We start from the raw sequence: 21,165 nt of genomic DNA, 5'->3' as shown, positions 1-21,165 counted from the left end.
GTCATGATATCGGAGCAGCAACCGTCTTCAACTAGAGTGATGCTCCGCCCATCCAAAAAGCTAGCGATCCACTTGCAGTCTTTCAGAGACTCATAGTCGATATCAAAATTAAACTTCCGAAAATGCATATGATTTGAAGCCTTTAAGTTGCCTTTAAGTGGTATCATTGTACCATATATTGATTATGACTTTGATGGGCACATTTGTATCCTCCGACAGATCATTTCCGAAAGCGGTGCAGGAGCTAAAGCAACAGAAAAATTGCAACAAAAAAGAAAGAGAGAGGCAAAAGAGCAAAAGATTAAATGAAATTTAAATTTTACAAAGTGCGCATAACAAAAAAATAAGAGATTCTTTAATATTGTAATGAGGTGTCACAATTTTTTCCAGACTTCCATGTAAAATGTATTTTTTTCCTAATAAATTCTAATTTGTTAAGAACTCTTATTGTCATTGCGCGTGTATTATTATGTGTGTCGTAATAGTCACGTATTTATTGTTGCTATGCTTACATATGAAGCAAACACGTGCTCTTTCGTGAAGAGTGGGGTATACGTGTTTCATAGTGGGTGGCAGCATTCTCGGCGTGATATCTATGGGCTTCGATAGTAGCTTAACCGTTAACTCTATGTGCTAGCTCGCCCATCTCTTGGAATATAAAGAATCACTCGTAACTCACTCGAAACTTTTTACTGGTGGTAGGACCTCTTTACTGGTGGTAGAACCTCTTGTGAGTCCGCGCGGGCAGGTACCACCGCCCTGCCTATTTCTGCCGTGAAGCAGTAATGCGTTTCGGTTTGAAGGGTGGGGCAGCCGTTGTAACTATACTGAGATGTTAGAACTTATATCTCAAGGTGGGTGGCGCATTTACGTTGTAGATGTCCATGGGCTCCAGTAACCACTTAACATCAGGTGGGCTGTGAGCTCGTCCACCCATCTAAGCAATAAATAAAAAAAACTCAAGTAATGTTTTTCGCAACGGTTCAGATACACCTTGCATAATTCTTATTTACAGTAATTCGACACCTCGCTCTTGCTGTTAAGCCGTAGTTTCGCTTGCAGTGGCGGGCCAGTTGTGGCTTATTGCCAACAGACACATCGGCGAATAACAATAAATAGGATTTTATTAATGCGCTCGTAATAAAGTAGAATTACGTGCGACTTGATATGAACGTGTCGCGTGTTTGATACTTGATATGCATTTTGTCGTCTGGATAATGTTCAGTATTTTTTTTACTTGTTGAGCTGAACAAATGAGCTCAAGCTCCATCTGATGTTAAATGATTATCGGAGTTCGCAGACAAAGTCATCTTTGGAACTGCTGCTTTCGTTGGCAATGCTCTTCCGAAGATACCTCATGGCTAATACAAAGATCGCTGGCATGTTCTAGAATGATTTATGTACGAGTATTTTTCCTAAACTCAATTATCCTTTAAATTATTAATCACTAATTAATTGTATTTTGATTGTTTCCGAAGAATCGAGTGGCATCATCGCGTTCTTATCAAGATATTTGAACATTCTGTGTATTAAGCAATAAGGCTCATTACTAGTTATAACGATAATCTTACTGAGTGGTAACAATGCAACTAAATATCGAAACTCAGATTTTATTATACAACTTAGTTATGTTTACGAGTATATTAAATGGGAATGAATTATCTAACACTTGTTCAGAATACGTTAAGGTTTAAATGCTCTAGTGATCAGTGTGCTTAGTGCGAGTTTTTTTACATTACACGATAAAGAATAATTATTTTAATTTTAGTTCAGCTTACTACATTTACTTATTTTACACGACACTATTAAAATTGTACAAGTAAATTACACAGTAACTATGCACTCGGTGTAGTCATTAGATCTTTATAGTGCACAATATCTGAAAGTTTACATGTGGTGTTTTTTTCGCAATTATATAAGGGCTTGGTTGTACCCTTGACATTGCTTGCTGGCTGGTGGTTGCTTATCATCAGCTGGACCGTTTGCTCATTTACCTACTACCTATGCTGATAAAACAGTCATCTAAATGAAATCGTTTCTAGTATTAAATCCTTATAGACAACCAGGAATACTAATACCAAGAGCTACTGCTATTGGAACTCAGCTCCAATTGATGTTGGTCGGTTTTCTATCATGTTCCTAAGTCGCGAGAACAACAATGATTATTAGAATCACACTAGCTGTACCCGTCTGCTTCGCTGGACATTTAAAATTAACATTATTATTTATCACCCCCACAAAGATTCTCGTCATTAACGCCCCGGCAACTGGTGTAGGGAGTCCAACAAATATTAGCCTATCCATTAAGTACATGTATTTTCTACATGGATACCAAGTTTCAAGTCAATCGGATGCATGTTTCAGTAGTTATAATGGAACATCCATAAAAATCACTGTAGATTTATATATTAGTATAGATGAGACATTGATGAGATGATCTAAAAATCATATTATCAAATAACGTTGTCGCAGGCGATGAAAGAGACACCCATGTCTCCGCCGTCGATGAGCCCAGCCGACACGGAGCGCACGGAGCTGCTGGGATCGTTGACCACACAGCAGCAGCAGAGGACCAGCGCAAGGGTCATCAAGAAGCTAAAGCTCGAGCCGCAAGGAGACAAGAGGGTCGCCAAGAGATCGGAAGGCGCTTCCGATGGTATGTACCATTGCTGAAAACTATAGTCACCACTCATAGTATTGTCGTTGTCTGTGATATTTAATTACTGTTCTATAGAAATATGTTAGGGCAGTTACAAATAAATAACAAAGAATCTTGTTCAATAACTACTATGATAACATTATATACAGTAATATTTAATGAGTTCCCGACAATTCGGCGGTTTAAAATCGTGGTAAGGACGTTAAATAATAGTATGTCTAAAATAATTTCTGTGATTATAATATATGAGTCCGGAGGAATTCTGTGATTGCTCTCTGCTGTGCACAATTACATTCATTAACCCTTTGACTTCCATGTCTTCAGTGCGCCGCGTAGGGCACCGGTGACCTATCTACATGGCAGTCAACGAGTTAATAAACACTTGTTGGATTGTACCAACTCACGAAGTTTTAGCCAAGTTACTAGTAATAACTTGAAGAGGGCAGAGCTGTAAACCTTGTATGAACATTTTTAAGCTATTGCATAGCTTCTATCGCGGGACTTTAGTGTGGAGACTGAATCATGAAATTCCGTAACGAAAAAAACCTAACACCCCTCACTCCGCCTACCATTTACCTCGCGCTCAACACATTCGCACGTTGCGCTTGTGTAGTTTGTGAATAAGCGCATGGCGTGACGTCACACTGCATGCGCATCATGAAAAGTCTGCCCATCTCTCTCTCGCGCGGTCTAGCTTATGAGTGTGAAGGGGACAGTTAAGGTTTTGCTTTTATTGATTTCTTTTTTTTGTTTAAGTTATTTGATTTTTTTTTATTTTGTACCTGTGATTGGATTTTTTTGCATAAGCCGACATCTTGATTTACTATTTATACTTTTTTATTTGCATAGATGGGTGAACGAGCTCACGGCCCACCTGATGTCAAGTGGTTACTGGAGCCCAGATACATTTAGAACTTTTTTGTTTGTTTTATTGCATAAATGGGTGGACGAGCTCACGGCCCACCTGATGTTAAGTGGTTACTGGAGCCCAGATACATTTACAACTTTTTTATTTGTTTGATTTATTGCATAGATGGGTGAACGAGCTCACGGCCCACCTGATGTTAAGTGGTTACTGGAGCCCAGATACATTTATAACTTCTTTTTTTTTGTTTGTTTTATTGCATATATGGGTGAACAAGCTCACGGCCCACCTGATGTTAAGTGGTTACTGGAGCCCAGATACATTTACAACTTTTTAATGTTTAATATAGCGTGGTCTTGTTTTATTATTGTTTTAATATTAAATTATCATTGTCTGATTATAATAGCATAAGTTGATAAAAAATGCTATGCAATAGCTTTACCGCGGCAGTTCCCGAGTGCCACACGTCTTTTTTTTTTTTTTCTCAGACATAACAGAATGTGACACTCCAAACAAAATGGACGATAAGGACGTTTTAAAGTTCCCGACGGTCAAACAGCGCATGCCCAAGGCTCTGTGGTCCACGGACGAAAAGAATCTATTCTTCGAGGCCCTGAATGAGTACGGGAAGGATTTCGATGCGATCACGGCGTACATCCGCGGTAAAATAAAGAAGAAAGGAATGCCTGAGGCCAATATGAAGACGAAGACCCAAGTCAGCCATTTCTACTACAGGACCTGGCATAAACTGTCTAAGCACGTACATTTTGATGAAAGTAAGTTTTTCTGAGCATTTTTCTATATTTCAGGTTTATACTGAACTTTTTTTTTGAACACCAGTCGAAATTCAAATTTAAATAGCAACAAGATTATTTGATCATGTTTTGGATTTTCATCAGACCAGCCATTAGCTTTTATGATTCAAAGCGGCGGTTCTGTTAACGTAATATATATGTTGTATATAACGGTTTTTTTTTTAAAGTAAATGTCGCCACCCTCCTGGAGATAAGAGTTCTAAGGTCTCAGTATAGTTACAACGGCTGCCCCACCCTTCAAGCCGAAACGCATTACTGCTTCACGGCAGAAATAGATTTAGATAATTAAAAAAGAATAGTATCAGTACAGTATTTTCTATTAAATTTCGCACAATTAGTTTTACGGTAAAAGTAAGAGTCGAAAGTAAAAGTCAACATATTTTTTATATAAAATTAGCGTAATAAATTAGGTAATTGTCGTAATATTCAAATGTTGATGTATAGCAACAGTCGTCCGCGACCGAGGGACTTGTGTAGTATCCGAAACGTCGGGAATAATAACAAGAAAATATTAAAAACTAGATTCAACTATAAAGGCACATAGCTATATGAACATCAGTTGTCATCCACATAGTAGCGGACAGAAGCGGGTTGCCAACGATACGTATAGTACCTACGTAATAGTTTTTACTGTGGAAGTTCAAAACCATACCATTACTGGTGGTAAGACGTTTTGTGAGTCCGCACGGGTAGGTACCACCACCCTGCCTATTTCAGTCGTGAAGCAGTAATGCGTTTCGGTTTGAAAGGTGGGGCAGCCGTTGTAACTATACTGAGACCTTAGAACTTACATCTCAAGGAGGGTGGCGCATTTACGTTGTAGATGTCTATGGGCTCTAGTAACCACTTAACACCAGGTGGGATGTGAGCTCGTCCACCAATCTAACCAATAAAAAAAAAATTTTATATGGGTCCGACGGCATGGATGTAATATGCTCTGCGTGGACTCTTTCCCGCCGTCTCATCGGCCCCGATTGGACTCCGGCCCGGTCCGGGGTAGAGCGCCGGCTGTAAGCGGCAGGAGTTTTTAGTGAGGTTCAACTCCCACATACTCCACCTGCCGCGCGGGTGTCGATCCGGTGATTTTCTCCTGTAAAAAAAACCATCTATTATATAATAATAAGTGATAGACTAGTCAGTTGCATGTAGAAACTTAACAGAATACAAAAACGGTAGTTGTAAATATCGAAAATGTACATATTAGAACAACACTGCATATACATACGAGTATATAATATATGTATGTATTTATATTAGTCTAACCTAGCTGTTTACGCGGAACTTGGGTTTCAAATTTAGTTCGATACCATCGTTACAATATAACTGATTGGTAGACAGCGGCTTGACTCTGCCCCTGGCATTGCTGAAGTCCACGGGCGACGGTAACCACTCACCATAATGTGGGCCGTATGTTCTTCTGCCTACAAGAGCAATAAAAAAAAATTGAAACTTCGATCTTGATTTTAAGGTGGGCGGTGAAATTCACGGTGTGTTTTATTGGTTTAGGTAACCACCTAACATCAGGTGGGCCGTAAGCTCGGCCATCTATGCAATAAATAAAAAGTTGATCAGGAGTAGATTGCGGTAGCCTGCAGCTGGGCTTGAGTAATCGTTGCTTACCCTTAGGTGGGTGGTCCGCTCCCCTCGGTCATTAAATATGACAATAACACCAAACGTGCGGAAGTTAGTAAGCTGCGCATAAACCGGCCGTGTGCTACGTCGCGTCGTTCCGAAGGACACTATAACGTAGGAATATAAATAAATTCATAATATTTATTATAATGTCCGTTTTGATTGCTATAATAAATTAATAACAACTTATTATAACAATTAACTTTGAAACAGTCATGCTGGTGTGTCATTTTATTTAATGCTCTAAACATTCTGACGGCCATGTCTCACGGCTTATTTCATTCTTACGTCGATACTTTATATTTGTCCGGGTGCAGATTGAGACAAACGAAACAACACAACAACGGACGCCCGGGCCGAATTTATTTACATCAATAAATTAAATTAGCAATATAGCTATTCTATTTTCTGATTCCTTGTTTATGTACATATGCTAGTGTCGGGGAGTAAGGGTGTCTTGAAAATCTGTTAAGATGGGCACCGGCGTCTTAAGTGTTTTTGCTGTAAAACCCGTTGTACAGTCAAGGGGAGGGCGACTTACTACCGATGCAATTGATTCTTCACAAGTCGTCGTGGCCTAAAGGATAAGACGTCCGGTGCATTCGTGTTGAGCGATGCACCGATGTTCGAATCCCGCAGGCGGGTACCAATTTTTGTGCTGAAATACGTACTCAACAAATGTTCACGATTGACTTCCACGGTGAAGGAATAACATCGTGTAATAAAAATCAAACCCGCAAAATTATAATTTGCGTAATTACTGGTGGTAGAACCTCTTGTTAGTCCACGCGGGTAGGTACCGCCTTACTTATTTCTTACGCCTTACTTATTATTATTGAAGGGTAGTGCAGCCGTTGTAACTATACTGAGATCTTAGAACTTATATCTCAAGGTGGGTGGTGCATTTACGTTGTAGATGTCTATGGGCTCCAGTAACCACTTAACACCAGGTGGGCTGTGAACTCGTCCACCCACCTAAGCGATAAATAAAAAAAAGTTAAGTTTCAGGACATCGGCATTCAGGTTGTGCTCGTAAAATTTTCAGACGTAAAGAAGGTAGCGCAAGAGCTATACGCGTTGATCAACTACGGCGAGCTCCGCAAGAAGCTGGTGTCGGTGAGCGAGAAGACGTGCGGGCGGCTGGACGAGCTGGTGCGGCGCGGCGGGCTGGCGGTGCGCGCGCGCGGACGCACCCTGCGCGTGCGCACGCCCATGTGCCCAGCACTGCGCGCGCTCAACCACATTACGGGTGAGCCACACGAAACCAGGCAGGACAAGTCATATTTGTGCGCAGCGACTTCAGGGTCGGCAAACCTTGCGACTCTGATGCAACTGAGTCTTCAACTTCATGTCTTGGCACTCGTCTACTCACTGAGTTTCTCGCCGGATCTTTTCAGTGGGTCGCGATTTCGATCCGGTAGTAAATTCAGCTGCTCTTGCTAGAGCTAGTTTTAGCAATTCTCTTAGGTTGAGCCCGTGAGCTACCAATGTTTAATGGGGGAAACAAGCACTCGCTTGTGGCACCTACGAGCCTCAGTAACCGCTTAAGTCAGCGGACATCGAATCGAAATTCACCTCTTTTGTATAGACATATAATGTACATCCATACATACATACATTGGTGAACACGCGCGAGTTGGTTGGAGCGATGTGTGCGGCGTGTGAGCCCTGAGCCCGTGTGCAGAGCGCTCGTGCAGCTCGCGCGTGTGCAGCCGCGCGTGCGTGTCGCTGCGGGCGCGCGACGCGGGCGCGTGGGGGCGCGTGCAGGCCGCCGCGCACAACCCGCGCCTGGCGCTGGCGCTGCCGCCGCGCGTCTCCCTGCGCGCGCTGCTGCGGGCGCTGCACGCGCGCTGGAAGGGAACCGTATCCTTTAACCGAACCTACACGTACACTCAACTCTACAGCTGTCGGACCAGAAGCACACGCATGGGTTCGTGGCCTCATTGATGTACTATTAATAGTAGACTGACTAATACTCGTACCTACCTTTATTACTTTAGTTTTTGTACACACTAGAGAACTGGTAATATATTAGACGAGTTTTCATCCCGCCCTAACTGTCTAAATCAACTATTATGACAGGACATTAAACTCGCATCCGGGGTGCAGTATTGAGGGTCAGTAATCACGAGACCGACGAGATGATCAAATCAAAGACACTTCCAAATAATTTCTCTGTATCCTTGACGCGACCGATAGACCAGCTACAAACACAGGGTCTCCGAGAGCGCGGACACGAAGGGCTCAGAGGAATTGTGCAGAGATACAGACGAGTACCCCGCCCTGACACAGGGCTGCCCCGAGGACAAAGACGACGAGAAGGAGGAGGACGGACACCACCTCGGCTTGGAAACGGATCGGGTCATAGTTCACGGTGAGATGTTGTACTCATCAGCTACGCTCCGAACACGATTTCTCACTGGTATGTTCATTCAAATAAATCACTCTTCGCTACAGAACAGCGGCAAGTCAAAAAACTGGCTCTGCACCTGGGCCCCAGGCCTGACGCGGAGATCCACATCCCGGTGGTCAGTCCCAGCGAACAGCTGTCCAGCCAGAAGATTTGCTTCTCTTCGTACCTCGAGAGGATGGGGAAACTCCGCCGGGACAAGGACGGGGTCGGAGGTCTGTGCGAACGACTCCTTAGAGATTCGTATTATTTTATTTTCAGGAAATATTTAGAATTCAATGAACACACAAAAGAAATAGGTTACGTAATCATTTACAGCATCGTTTTGAAACATCTTGACTGGTATGTAATGCAGACAGCAGGATGCGCCCCGTGACGTCACGAACCGCGGTCGTTGCACTCATCAGGCCGTTATTCAGTTTGAGTCAGCAACCTTAGATCTGACTACTACATACACTACTCGTTCATTTATTTAGGACAACCGATATCCGTGTGCACATGTGTTGTACTTGTAAGACAATTAGCAAAGCCTGGCTGACGTTTAACAGCGAAGATCCGCACGCCGAAGCGGCTCCGCAAGGACAGCGCCACGGAGAGGGAGCTCGACACCAAGAAATACAAAACGGACGACAACGAGAAGCTGATCAACATCGACGAGACCGCCATCGACGGCGTGGAGCTCATGGCCTCCTACAGGCACCACCTCGACGACGAGGAGAAACCCAGCACCGAGGACGAGAAGGAGGCGCCGGAGGAGTACGCGGACCGGGAGAAGGACATGTCCGAGAGGGAGAAGGATAGCCTGTCCGAGCTGGAGGACGACGACAAGTACAACAAGAGCGACACGGACAACGACAGCGACCCGGGGAGGGCCGACAGAAAGGAGCAGAAGCTGAACAACCTCAAGGTGAGCCCTCAGCGCCCTCCACGCCGGCCCTGGATGTCAGCAGTCCCAGGGTTGGCGTCAGGTCACTGACTTCAGCTGGTGACTTCTCAAATCTCGTTAAAAGGTCACCCTGGACCGGTCTGGTCCAGTCCAGAGCCAGAGCGACCGAGTACTGCCTTGTTTTGTGAAAGTTGTATGTACTTAACATGAATTGGGTTCATGGGTGCTCACGGTAGAAGGTTTGCTAGTGAACTAATTAAAATTATTCTAGACTAAATATGCTTCAAAATAAATGTAGGTAAAATTCCGCGTAAGACAAAAGAAACGAGGCGGCTCGATATACACGCTGGTCATGGATAAGGATGACGACCCCGGACTCAAGGACGATACTTTGAAGGTAGACGATGGTATGAAGGTAGACGAAGAGATCAAGCCCCAGATAGACGTGGACACAGCCCTCAAGCAGATCCGGAGGGGCTGGAGTATCCACGACGCCGGAGATTTGACCATAGGGGATCTTTATTTAATGGTAAGTTGAGTTTAACAAAGACTCCTGAAAGGCCCTTTTATTATCCTACAGAAACGTCGTAAGTTATCCGTAGTGCAGTCCATGTTCCAGCCGCCACAGTTCAGTTAGTACTGGTGGTAGGACCACTTGTGAGTCCGCGCGGATAGGTACCACCACCCTGCCTATTTCAGCCGTGAAGCAGTAATGCGTTTCGGTTTGAAAGGTGGGGCAGCCGTTGTAACTATGCTGAGACCTTAGAACTTATCTCAAGGTGGGTGGCGCATTTATGTTGTATATGTCTATGGGCTCCAGTAACCACTTAACACCAGGTGGGCTGTGAGCTCGTCCACCCATCTAAGCAATAAAAAAAAAAGCAATCATCGCCACTCATCACGTCACTACAGTGGTCAAAACATGCTGCGCTTGCGGGGCGGACTCCAGCACGATGTGCTCACCGGCCAGCTCAGCAGCCATCTTGGTCACAATAGAGTAGATTTGATAATTAAAGCACAATGTACCTATAGGACATTTAATAATCATAAGGGGCCAAAAATAGTCGATTGATTCAGTACCGTTATTAAAAATCGATCACAAGGGCCGGTGACCTCACTAGCAGCCGCTGTCCTCTGCTCAGCGGGGCCCCCGGACAGCACCCCGCCGAGGCCAAAGCTCGACCTATAACGGATTAGTTAGCTACGGCAATACGCAGGGTGCAGTGTACCGACGCACTGTGCTAGACAGTATGTTCGTCAACAATCAGTATGTCTCTTTAATGTAACCGAGCTAACATCCGCCGCCCCCCGACACCCGGGAAGCACGACCGCGCCCTCGTGACACACTAACTTCTGTATTAGTAATTTAATATAATATGCAAGATCACTTAAGATCAAATGAAATAATTTGTTTGATCTTCTATTTGTTCGTAAGTCATTTGTCTGATCGAGTCAATACCGCTGTTGTTAACGCTGCGAGAGGAAGGCTTCTGGTATAGTATCCTAAGCGTACGAAATGTGGTGGTGGAATCGACATGTTTCCGTTAAGTAGAGTGAGCAATGTCTGGCCATTAATATTAATTAACAACTTCCAGTTCGGTTCCCGATCGAAAATAGAGCTGGACTACTGGTGGGCGGTGCCCACGCCCCCCCTGCCCGGGCCCCCCAGCATAGAGAAGAAAGACAAGCCTGAAGCGCCGTGCGCGGACAGGAAGGACAGGACACCGGACAAAGGCGATAGCTCTGTGGAAGATGAAGGGAAAAGAGAGAGTGACAATGATATATTTTCACCAAAGAACACGTATAGTCAAGACAGCAACGACGGCGCTTCTGGAGACGAGAGAAAAGGTACGTTCGGGCGCAGAGAGCCAGGTGCCGTGCTGCTGTGCAGTGTGCTCCTCTAGCAAAAAAAATAATTAAATTAGTATCAAGAGTATTGAAGGGAGTGTTCACTCCCCAGGCGAGCAGACCTTGTCTCCGGAGCATAAATGGAGTGGATCTTTGAAACTGGTCTCCAAGCTTCTCAACCGCCCGACGCCGGCCGCCTCCGCTTCTCAGAATGGGTTTGCGCTGCTCAGCGAGAGGTTTGCATCCATCTTCCTCCTCCTCCTTGGGACTGAGGCGCTAGATCTCTACGTTAATTCCTCTGTCTTCTTTATACAGACTATGCTTTTCTATCTTGACGTATTTAATTATTCATCGTAACCTATTTATAGTTTTGAGGCGGGTAGCCATCATACAACGCAAGATATTTGACAGATGCGTGAATCTCGCTTACGACATTTTCAAGATAAAGCGCATATATACAAGTTCCGAACAACAACATTCGGACAGTCTGTTTATCGAGCCAATATCACCCGCTCGGTGGAAGATCTTCCTTTGTCGTTTAAACTCCCAAAGTTTGTCTAATTAAAAAAGCGGTGCGCGTGCACCAACTTGCACGTGAATGAAGTGAAGCTTCTTTTCGATGCCTAGTGTTGTGGTTTTCTAAATTGTTTCATCTTTAAATTAGATTGCTCTTGTAATAGGGAATGTTGTGACATCTTCAACATTTATATTATATATACATATTTTAAATTATAGATATAAAAATAAAGATATATATTTAAATACTTTATTAAAATATTGGACGCTACTAGTTGCTAACGCTTGCGCCGGCCTGTAACAGGTACACTGCACGCGTGCGCTCGAGTGCCACGCATTCACTCTCGCTCCGTCTCTTTCATACCCCCTCCTCAGAAGCGTTAAACGCTTAACGCAACCTTGTTGGAAGTCGCAATAGAAGTTTCACTTCAAAAATTATAAACTTATTATGGCTTTGAGAAGACATGTTCGGCAACGTGTATGGTCTAATAGAGTATTGTACTAGCCGACGCGTGCTGCCCCGATGTACACGCTGGGTGTTGTTGTGCGCAGGCTGAAGCGTCTGCTGTCGATGGCCGGCAACCCCGCCGTGCCGCCCCCGCCCGCCGCCGCCTGCCGCTGCCGCCCCCCCGCGCCGGTACTGCCGCCACTTGCTCTGTCGCTCATCAACCACTCTACAACATACAACTACTTCATTCTGTAAAAACATACAGCAGATTGGGGGGAATAGAGACTAGAGTTAGAATTGGGACAAATCAGAGATGTCACAATACTTTTGTTGAGTTGTTAGATTTAACTTTGTTGAACTGAAAATGACTTTTATTTATTGCTTAAGAATATTAAATAGTTTAATTTAGTCATCAAAGTTTTGTAACTCATTAAAGATATTTAAAAGTTAATTACCTAAAGTTAGGTACCTACTTACCTAACAACTAAATAGTGCCAGCCCTATCGAAAAATTATTGTCCCCATATGTAACCTGATTCACCCGAAAGCCAAGGTGAATCGGGTCAAGCTAGTTTTTTCAGTTTTGTTGTGTATATTTTGTAATGAACTATGTATAATAACGCATGGTATATAAAAATTTAAGCCTCCGGAACAATTTGAATCTCAATTTTATTGGTATTACCGTAAAAAAACCATTGAGAATTTGTGTTGGATTTGCCCAATCTACGGTAATTAAACTATATCAAATGTGGATATACTTCATGCCCTACTATTCTGTACATATTATTTCTTAAGACAAAAAAATCCATATTATTGATATGATTGTATGTTGTCATTTGTTGTAAGGAGTTAGCCTTCTGGTATGTCGTGTGACTTGCTGACCTCGGACAGACGCACTCACGGCCCATCAGATTTGAGCGCTTTGTATCACCACGCGCAGGGGGCCGTTGACTGCTCTGCCAGTAGACGTGATCGTTTGATTGAAAAAAAACTGAACATTGAATTCATGATTTAATTAAATAACAATATTCATATTTCCTAATGCTACAGTTAAAGCTAAGACAAACGTTTGTTTTTGTTCTCACAGTCCCCTGGACTAATGATGTGAAGTGTTGTGTTGTAATTACAGAAACCTCCACCCCGCGCGCCCCCCGGCCCCGTGTTCCGCCCCCCCGCTCCCTCTCCCGTCCCGCCCCCCGCCCGCCCCGCGTCGCAGGAGGGCGTGCCCCTGTGGCGGCGCCGACCTCCCGCCGCCAACAAGCGGGTCGTGGTGCAGCGGCTCCTGCCACTACTGCCTAAACTGCCGCAGCATACCGGTAACCACCGAAATACTTTTATTTTAGCATCCAACATCAAACCACAAGAATTAAACGAAAGCGGGAAGGACTATTGACGAAGAATATTGTGGTGTTTGAAGATTTGACTGAAATATCATCTTACTAGAGTTACTGTAGCATCGGGACCCCGCGGAACCCTGCGGTCCCCGGCTGTTCCCGGCCATCCGGCATGAACCGGGCGAACTTTGGAGTCTTTCGCCCACACTTCTCATACGTCAAGAGGATGTGGAGACGCGCATGTTCCTTCTTCCTCTATTTGTTACATGAGCACCAGATTGAATTATTGGACTATATTTCGTTAAACTATGAACAGTGGATTTGTGAGCAGCAGCACTTATACTGCCCGCACTGCCGAGCGACCTCCCGCCTGTCAGTCGGTTGGAGTAATTGGATTGTAGTAAGTCAACATAAGGGCACTTCTCCCTAAGTACAAACACGCATTGCGCACAGATCTGATCCCGGTGGAGATGGTGCCGGGCCCTGCCGCGGCGGCCCCCAAGATCCTGCCGAAGCCTCCCGTCCTCGCCGAACAAAAAACTAAGTAAGAATGACTTGTATGTGCATATGTGTGTGCCCGGGGGGATCAGACCAGTGGACTCACACGCGGCCCGTTGCCGGTTGTTACGTAAATACATATTTTTTGCTGATTTGATCTTTAAAACACGATATCATTCGTGAGCATGAGCTAAGTATGTATTATACCTGAACGATCGGTACCCGCCGCGGCGTGCTGGTGGCTGGGCTACAGCAAATCATTTTCTGAAGGTTCAGCGGCACGAGACAGGGGTCGAGTGAACACACAAAACTACTGTTAAGGTTTAATTTGGAGTTTCTTATTTCCGCCGCCCTGCCCTGTCTTCGACACGCCTCCAGCAATATCGGGGACCACCCCTTCTGTCTTTAGTACATCCTAGAGAGTAGCCCCGTCCCTCTGTTGCAGCGGGCCGCAGTTCTACGTGCTGAGCGAGTCGGAGGGGCAGTTCTACGTGCACGACGGCGGCCGCAGGATCCCCCTCACCGCCGCCGACTGCAACAACAAAGATGGTAGATACGACTCCTCCTTGGTAGCCGGATATGTGCCTCCGGTCGCGCGGCGGCTCTCCGAATAATGTCCAGCCTTGGAGTTCTTTGCTTCACACGGGGTACTTTCCTTCTGACGAGGGGCTTGAAAAAGCAGCTTGAGGTTGAAGTTTCAGTTGCACCGAGATAACGGCTTTCTTATCTCGTTACAGCAACCAGGACTGGGGTAACGGTCCGCGAGGGTCAACAACTCGCATTCCCAAGCAATAAGCACCGCCCTTTCTCTGTCTCCAGAGGGTCTGTCCAATCAGACATGTGTTTTAATTTTCAGAATATGATGAAAATGGCTTAAGCACTGAGTCAATGAATTCTGAGGAAGCTACGGAGCCTTCTGCCTGCCCTCAGGCGAGCACCGCTGAAGATGAACGGGACTCCGGCGCCGGGGACCAGAAACTTGAAGCCAGTATGGAGAGTGAGTGGACTAACGGGCCGCAGCACGCCGCCCGGACAGAGATACTCTTGGAATAGGATTCTTGGATATTGTTTTGTAGATATGTAGAGTACGAAGGCCCGTCACAGCTAAACGCTTGATTGTTGAACATCTAAGATAACCGATTAGTGTTTTAAGATATGGCAATATGTACCTATATGTATGTAATTAGATACATGTGTTCTAGCGACTTAGCACGCCGCCCCGCTCCAGACTGTACTGTGATGTGATGCAGGTTTGCTTCCGTCGGAGTCGATGTCCCTCTCCCCGTCCCGGCTGCTGCGGGAGGCGGAGGGCTGGCTGGAGAGTTCCGTCCATGACTTCTCGCTCAGCAGCTTTCTCGGGCACCTCGACGGGAACAGACCACCGGAATTAGCGGTTTGTAGTGTCTCACCAGGTCCACGGCTCCGTCCCGAGAGCGACCCCCACGCAAACCTTTCTAATTTATTGTTATCCTAAATTCTCAATAGATATAAATTTTTGACATCGATATGCCCATGAAAGAAAAATCTTAGCCTAGCTCGCATCCCGACGAGTATGTGAGTGGCTGGCGTCACCCGCGAGTGCGTGCAGTAACGCGTGCCCCCCGCTGTTTCAGCCGGCCCCCCCCGCGAGCCCCCGCCGCCCCGTGCCCATCGCGCCGCGACCGGACTCCGAGGTAACTGTCCCTTCACTAGACCCTTCCACCGTCCCCCCGCGCTGCTGGGAGCTGCCCATTAAACACTTCATCACATTCACTAGCTGCTGTCCAATGTTCGCGACGAAAGTGACGTTATATTTATTTTGAAATAAACACGAGCGGCGCGCGGCTGTTAATGTAAGGGTGCCGCTCGAGGCCGTCCCTGGGTGCGTCCCCGGGCGGGGAGGGAGGCGCCTCGCAACCCGGTATTGCTCTCTACATCACCTTCTCATTTATCGCCTCATTATTTCACTTAATTATCTCACGCTATAAAACAAAAGTAGTAACTATTTGTTTGTTACGTATTCATTATTAAACCTGTTGAATCGACCTGGTCTACCCTTATGTGCCTCTAATGCGTAAATGCCAGCACCGGGAACGTAGGCTGGCGCTCGCCCCTAACAATCGTGGGTGCCCCGAGGCGAACAGGGAGGTGCTTCCCCTCGAGTGTCACGCGACCACGAGACTGGTTTCAGTACGAACGCCGTTCAGTTTTGCAAACACAAACCAAGCTGTGTACGAGACAAACTTTACAAGTATAATATTAAATGTAGGCTCCTCCTCCCTTGTCACTGGAGGGCCTGCCCCCCTGGCGGCGCCGCACTCCTGCCCCCAACAAGCGGGTCGTGGTGCAGCGGCTCCTACCGTTGCTGCCGAAGCTGCCGTCGCACACAGGTAAGCACTGCTCTGCACTGGGCCACTGTGTGACTAGCACCGCGCGGCCACCACCGTGCTTGAAATGACCTGAACCATTTCTTTACACAGGCTCCTTCTAATAAATAATAAATTTTATGTTCTCTGCGAACCCATTGACACAAGGCTACGCGCTCGTGACGTCACGGCCGCCGCCGACAGTGCGCGGTGCCCGGGGACCACTCGGCACGGTGGCCGGCGCGTTGTGATATCATTCTCACGCGGAAACTATTTTGTACACAGATCTGAACCCGGCGAAAGTGTCCCCGAGCCCGGCCCCGGCGCCCCCCAAGCTGCTCCCGCGGCCCCCCGCCGCCGGCACCGCGCGGGAGTACGTGTTCTTCAATTTCACATTAATTAGTAGAAGTTTGAGGGTTGATAGAGGGGCAGATCGTATTGTAACTGCGAGCTCTGTTGCAGCGGGCCGCAGTTCTACGTGCTGAGCGAGTCGGAGGGGCAGTTCTACGTGCACGACGGCGGCCGCAGGATCCCCCTCACCGCCGCCCCCGCCGAGCGCAGGGACGGTACTGCTGCTCATTGCACATCGCCGCATCTGATGGCTGATCGATTTTTCAAATGTTATTTTTTTTATAATTTTTACTTCCAGAATCTGACGAAGTTAACGTGAAGAAAGAGGAGACTGAAAGCGTCAGTGAACCCTCGACCTGCCCCCCGGAGGAGCCCCCCGGCGAGGACGAGGGGCAGCCCGCCGGCGCCGACCAGAAGCGTGACGCCGACCTCGGGAGTGAGTTGCTGACGTCACGTGCTCGGGGTGCAATCGCTCAGTTTTGTGCAGTTTCCTCGTTACAGCTTGAAGAAGGTTTCCATCATCATAGCTGCCGTCGTCCAGCTCCACAAACGTTCCGACCACAGCGCTGCACTCGCCCGACAACCTTTTGTTCTTGTTTAAAAACATCAGTTTAACTAATGAGAAACTATCACCATTTGGCCGAAATAGTTGAGACCACTGAGGGCCAGCTAGCGGTCCAAGTGTAGAGGCTGGTTATCATAGTATGGTCACCCAAACTTGTTCGCCTCCCGGACAACCTTTTTTGAGTCGCTATTCGCGTAGACTCCCCCCGGACACCGCGCACTCAGGGTGGAGGAAAAAAAACAATGAACCACAACACCAGTTTATCTATTCTTGTAATACAACTAAAACTTTGAAGTTCACCAAATAATTCTCTCGCGCCGCTGCCCCCCGGCCGCAGCCGCCGCTCACTGACTTATTGTGAACAATATGGACGCAGGCTTCCTCCCGTCGGAGTCGATGTCCCTCTCCCCGTCCCGGCTGCTGCGGGAGGCGGAGGGCTGGCTGGAGGGCTCCGTCCACGACTTCTCACTCAGCAGCTTCCTGGGACACCTTGACGGGAACAGACCACCGGAACTAGCGGTTTGTGCGCAGACTCTATTTTACAACTGAATGTCACGTCCACTAGGGCACGTCCCTCGGGGTCCAGTGGGGTCCCTGAGCGCCTGTACGCTGTACTCTCTGTGCGCAGGTGGACTCGCAGCTGCACTCCCTGATGGCGGAGTCCAGCGTGGACTACGTGGCCAAGTTCGCCGACCTCGCCGCCGAGGTCAACGCTCTCGCCCCCGGACTCGACGGCCGCGACGCACCGCGCCCCGCCGACCTCAAGTGAGGCCCCCACCTTTCGGCGCCCCGGACCTCACATGGGTCCCCCGCTCACTGCTGCAGGGACGAGAAACAAAAATTTAGTTTTAAAATGACTTATGAAATAGTGTAAATATTGATGTATTAAATCACAACAAATATTCTAATTGTGTATGTAACTCTGAGGTGCACAATTTTAATTAAATGTCAAACAACAAAGAGCACAAGTTGAAAGAAACAATTAATTGCGACGACTGCGACGTGTCGGCGCCGAAACATGCGCCAATGTTGTTTGTTCCCTCTAGTAATGACAACCCGAGCCCCGGCCTGCCCCGGCCTGCCCCGGCCTGCCCCGGCCTGCCCCGGCGCTGCGCGGGGACCGGACGCTCGGGTTGTATCATTCTCTTACAACTGCATACACTAAGTACATCGAGCGACGCACCGGTGTTCGAATCCCAGGCGGGTACCAATTATTCTAATGAAATACGTACTCAACAAATGTTCACGATTGACTTCCACGGTGAAGGAATAACATCGTGTGATAAAAAATAAAACCCGAAAAATTATAATTTGCGTAATTACTGGTGGTAGGACCTCTTGTGAGTCCGCACGGGTAGGTACCACCACCCTGCCTATTTCTGCCGTGAAGCAGTAATGCGTTTCGGTTTGAATGATGGGGTAGCCTTTGTAACTACTTGAGACCTTAGCACATATCTCAAGGTGGATGGAGTATTTACGTTGTAGATGTCTATGGGCTCCGGTAACCACTTAAAACCAGGTGGGTCGTGAGCTCATCCACAAATCTAAGCAACAACAAAAAATTTTTTTTGGAAAAGCCCTCAATATGAAACTAGCAGGTGGGCCATTTCCCCGATACTCTGACCGGGTCCTGACCCGGGACCGAGATCGGTCTCCGGGAGTGAGAGTGTAGGAGAGCCATTTAATGCGGTAGGGCCCTAGAAATATCTGGACACGCGGTCTGCAGTCGCGGATCAGTCCCATGCACCCCGCGCACCTCCTAGACGCGAGGACCCCGCAGGAGGCTCGGACCCGGCCCGGAAAAAAAGCAGTTGGGTCATATATTAATAAAAACTTTTGTCTTAAGATTGTTAAAGGCTACTAAAAATGTGCCGACAAACCACGACCCCCCCAGCACCCGATGTACTCACTGGTGCCAGAATCTAGTTCAAGAAACACTGGTTATGATTTCTTGCTTCATTTTGTTTTCCCTTATAATTTAAAAAACTGGAACACATAATTGGAGCAGGAACTACCAACCACACTTGCACACGTATGATCGTGACCTATGGAGGTGTAGTGTTCCCCCCCGACACCTCCCGTCCTGGGGGACAGCCGGTGGGCGTCGCGGTCCGGGACCGACGTAGATCTTCATGCTCAATTAGAACCGTTAAGTATCTGAAGACAGCGCCAGGATGTTTTATCAAGAAGGCGGCACGACACTGCGCTAGCTGCCTTATCGTGGCCGGGACCGCGGCGCCGTCGCCCTAAACACGACATTTCGGATCCTCTCGACTCGATCTTGGCGCTATTAGGCACTCCGAGTGAGTTCAACGTGCAACTTAACCCACTGAGTATCTCACCGGACCTTGCGCTCTTGTTAGGGAAAGCGTTAGCAAACCCTCTCAGGCTGTACCCCGCGAAGACAAAAGCTAAGTAGACAATAAAAGCAAGAAGAGAGTAATGCGCAGAACGCACAACAAGTCCGACCGCCGACCCCCGCCGCGCCACGCGCCGCCGTGACGTGCCCACGGCGCCGCGGCAGCACTAGACCACCGACTGTACCAAGGATGGAATAATCATCTTAAATTGTTCCTTTATGTGTATAGAAATAAACTCACTACCCTCAAAAATGCGTGTTTGTTTGTTCTCTATGCATTGCCAGGCCGTACGTCCAATTGTGATGAAACTTAGTACAATTATCGTAGACACTCCAGTGAGGGTATCTAGCCGCCATCACCGTGTGGCGCACGTGCAGCTTCTCACGAGACAGTCTGAGCAGACTGGAGACCGAAGTTCGACAGTGAAAATAAATACAGTAGTTGATGCTTAAATTTCATGATTTGTAATAGTTGCATGTGTCCAATAATAAATGTTTTTTTTCTAGCCGTTATCTGATATATTATTACTAACGAAATCCTCCGCATAGACTTAGATGCTCCGAATGGAAAGTTATTCAATTTATATTTATTGGCAAGTGTAGTCGTTCCTCTGATAGTTATATGACTTTCAAAAGTATCCGTACAATATTACCCTAGATCAGCCTTTCCCACTACGCTAGTGGTCGCTACAGGCCTAAAGGGGCACGGTAAGAGCCCCAGAAAAAATGGAAGCGTTGTGTAGAGGCTTGGGAGGCGATTTCTTATTTCATCTAGAAATACTTTTAGACACTGACTGAGCTCTCGCTATAGTGGTTTTTAAGTACGTGAAAAAATGGGGGCGCTAAAAACAATTTATTCTCAAAGTGGGCAGTATACAAAATAAGTTTAGGAGCCCCTGCCCTAGATAGTTACGTTGCTAGCAATGTTTCCCAGACGTCCAAAATAACTTAATTCAAATATTGAAGACATAGTAACCACGACACGAACATGAACATATCATTTTTTTATAATTATTTGGAATGATCATATTTATCTAATATATAAAATTCTCGTGTCACAGTTTTCGTTGCCATACTCCTCCGAAACGGCTCGACGGATTTTCGTGAATCTTAGCGTGCATATCGGTCAGGGTTGAGAATCGAACAACATCTATTTTTCATCCCCCTAAATGTTAAGGGTGGTCCACCCCTAAATTTAATTTGTTATTTTTTAGACGAAAATTTTTGTTTTTATTTTTTTATGATACAGCATACAAAAATACATACAACCCTAAATTTTCACCCTTCTACGATCAACCCTTATTTTTTATTTGCTAATTAAAAACTTTAAATTTTTTTGCGAGAATTTTGTTTTCATTTTGTCATGACGTAGAATAAAAAAATTCATATTACTCTGAAATTTTCACCCCTCTACGATCAACCCCTATTTTTATTTGTTAATTATAAACTTTAATTTTTTTGGCAAGATTTTCATTTTTATTTTTATTTTGTCATGAATTAAAATAAAAAATCTGATGTTACTCTCAATTTTTCATCCCTCTATGATCAACCCCTATTTTTTATTTGTTAATTATAAACTTTAATTTTTTTGGCAAGTTTTTTATTTTGTTTTGTCATGACTTAAAATTAAAAAAA

General features: G+C 46.2%; 1 protein-coding gene across 5 annotated transcripts in view; it reads left to right on the top strand.

Annotated features, from left to right (window-relative positions):
* Positions 1 to 18,139, top strand: part of crm (cramped chromatin regulator) — a 30,438-nt gene extending 12,299 nt beyond the window's left edge. Inside the window, exons 3-25 of one of the 5 annotated variants that reach the window (XM_028176341.2) lie at positions 2,473 to 2,656; positions 4,013 to 4,300; positions 7,017 to 7,220; positions 7,656 to 7,834; positions 8,171 to 8,345; positions 8,429 to 8,596; positions 8,930 to 9,288; positions 9,566 to 9,796; positions 10,863 to 11,115; positions 11,228 to 11,351; positions 12,184 to 12,268; positions 13,208 to 13,394; positions 13,866 to 13,956; positions 14,356 to 14,459; positions 14,767 to 14,907; positions 15,161 to 15,303; positions 15,524 to 15,583; positions 16,159 to 16,279; positions 16,541 to 16,628; positions 16,718 to 16,821; positions 16,905 to 17,042; positions 17,548 to 17,690; positions 17,800 to 18,139. In XM_028176341.2, the coding sequence (XP_028032142.2) occupies positions 2,473 to 2,656; positions 4,013 to 4,300; positions 7,017 to 7,220; positions 7,656 to 7,834; positions 8,171 to 8,345; positions 8,429 to 8,596; positions 8,930 to 9,288; positions 9,566 to 9,796; positions 10,863 to 11,115; positions 11,228 to 11,351; positions 12,184 to 12,268; positions 13,208 to 13,394; positions 13,866 to 13,956; positions 14,356 to 14,459; positions 14,767 to 14,907; positions 15,161 to 15,303; positions 15,524 to 15,583; positions 16,159 to 16,279; positions 16,541 to 16,628; positions 16,718 to 16,821; positions 16,905 to 17,042; positions 17,548 to 17,690; positions 17,800 to 17,940 (3,711 nt within the window). In that variant the 3' untranslated portion in view covers positions 17,941 to 18,139. Of the gene's footprint in view, positions 1 to 2,472; positions 2,657 to 4,012; positions 4,301 to 7,016; positions 7,221 to 7,655; positions 7,835 to 8,170; positions 8,346 to 8,428; positions 8,597 to 8,929; positions 9,289 to 9,565; positions 9,797 to 10,862; positions 11,116 to 11,227; positions 11,352 to 12,183; positions 12,269 to 13,207; positions 13,395 to 13,865; positions 13,957 to 14,355; positions 14,460 to 14,766; positions 14,908 to 15,160; positions 15,304 to 15,523; positions 15,584 to 16,158; positions 16,280 to 16,540; positions 16,629 to 16,717; positions 16,822 to 16,904; positions 17,043 to 17,547; positions 17,691 to 17,799 lie in introns of those variants that run through there. The other 4 variants (XM_028176345.2, XM_028176342.2, XR_016325704.1 and 1 more) reach the window with 4 other exon arrangements.
* Positions 18,140 to 21,165: the final 3,026 nt, after the last annotated feature.

Source organism: Bombyx mandarina, chromosome A1 (assembly GCF_030267445.1).
Source record: "Bombyx mandarina strain Sakado chromosome A1, ASM3026744v2".
Lineage (NCBI taxonomy): Eukaryota > Metazoa > Arthropoda > Insecta > Lepidoptera > Bombycidae > Bombyx > Bombyx mandarina.
The sequence above is the reverse complement of the archived record's forward strand: the minus strand, read 5'-3'. Positions and strand labels throughout refer to the sequence as shown.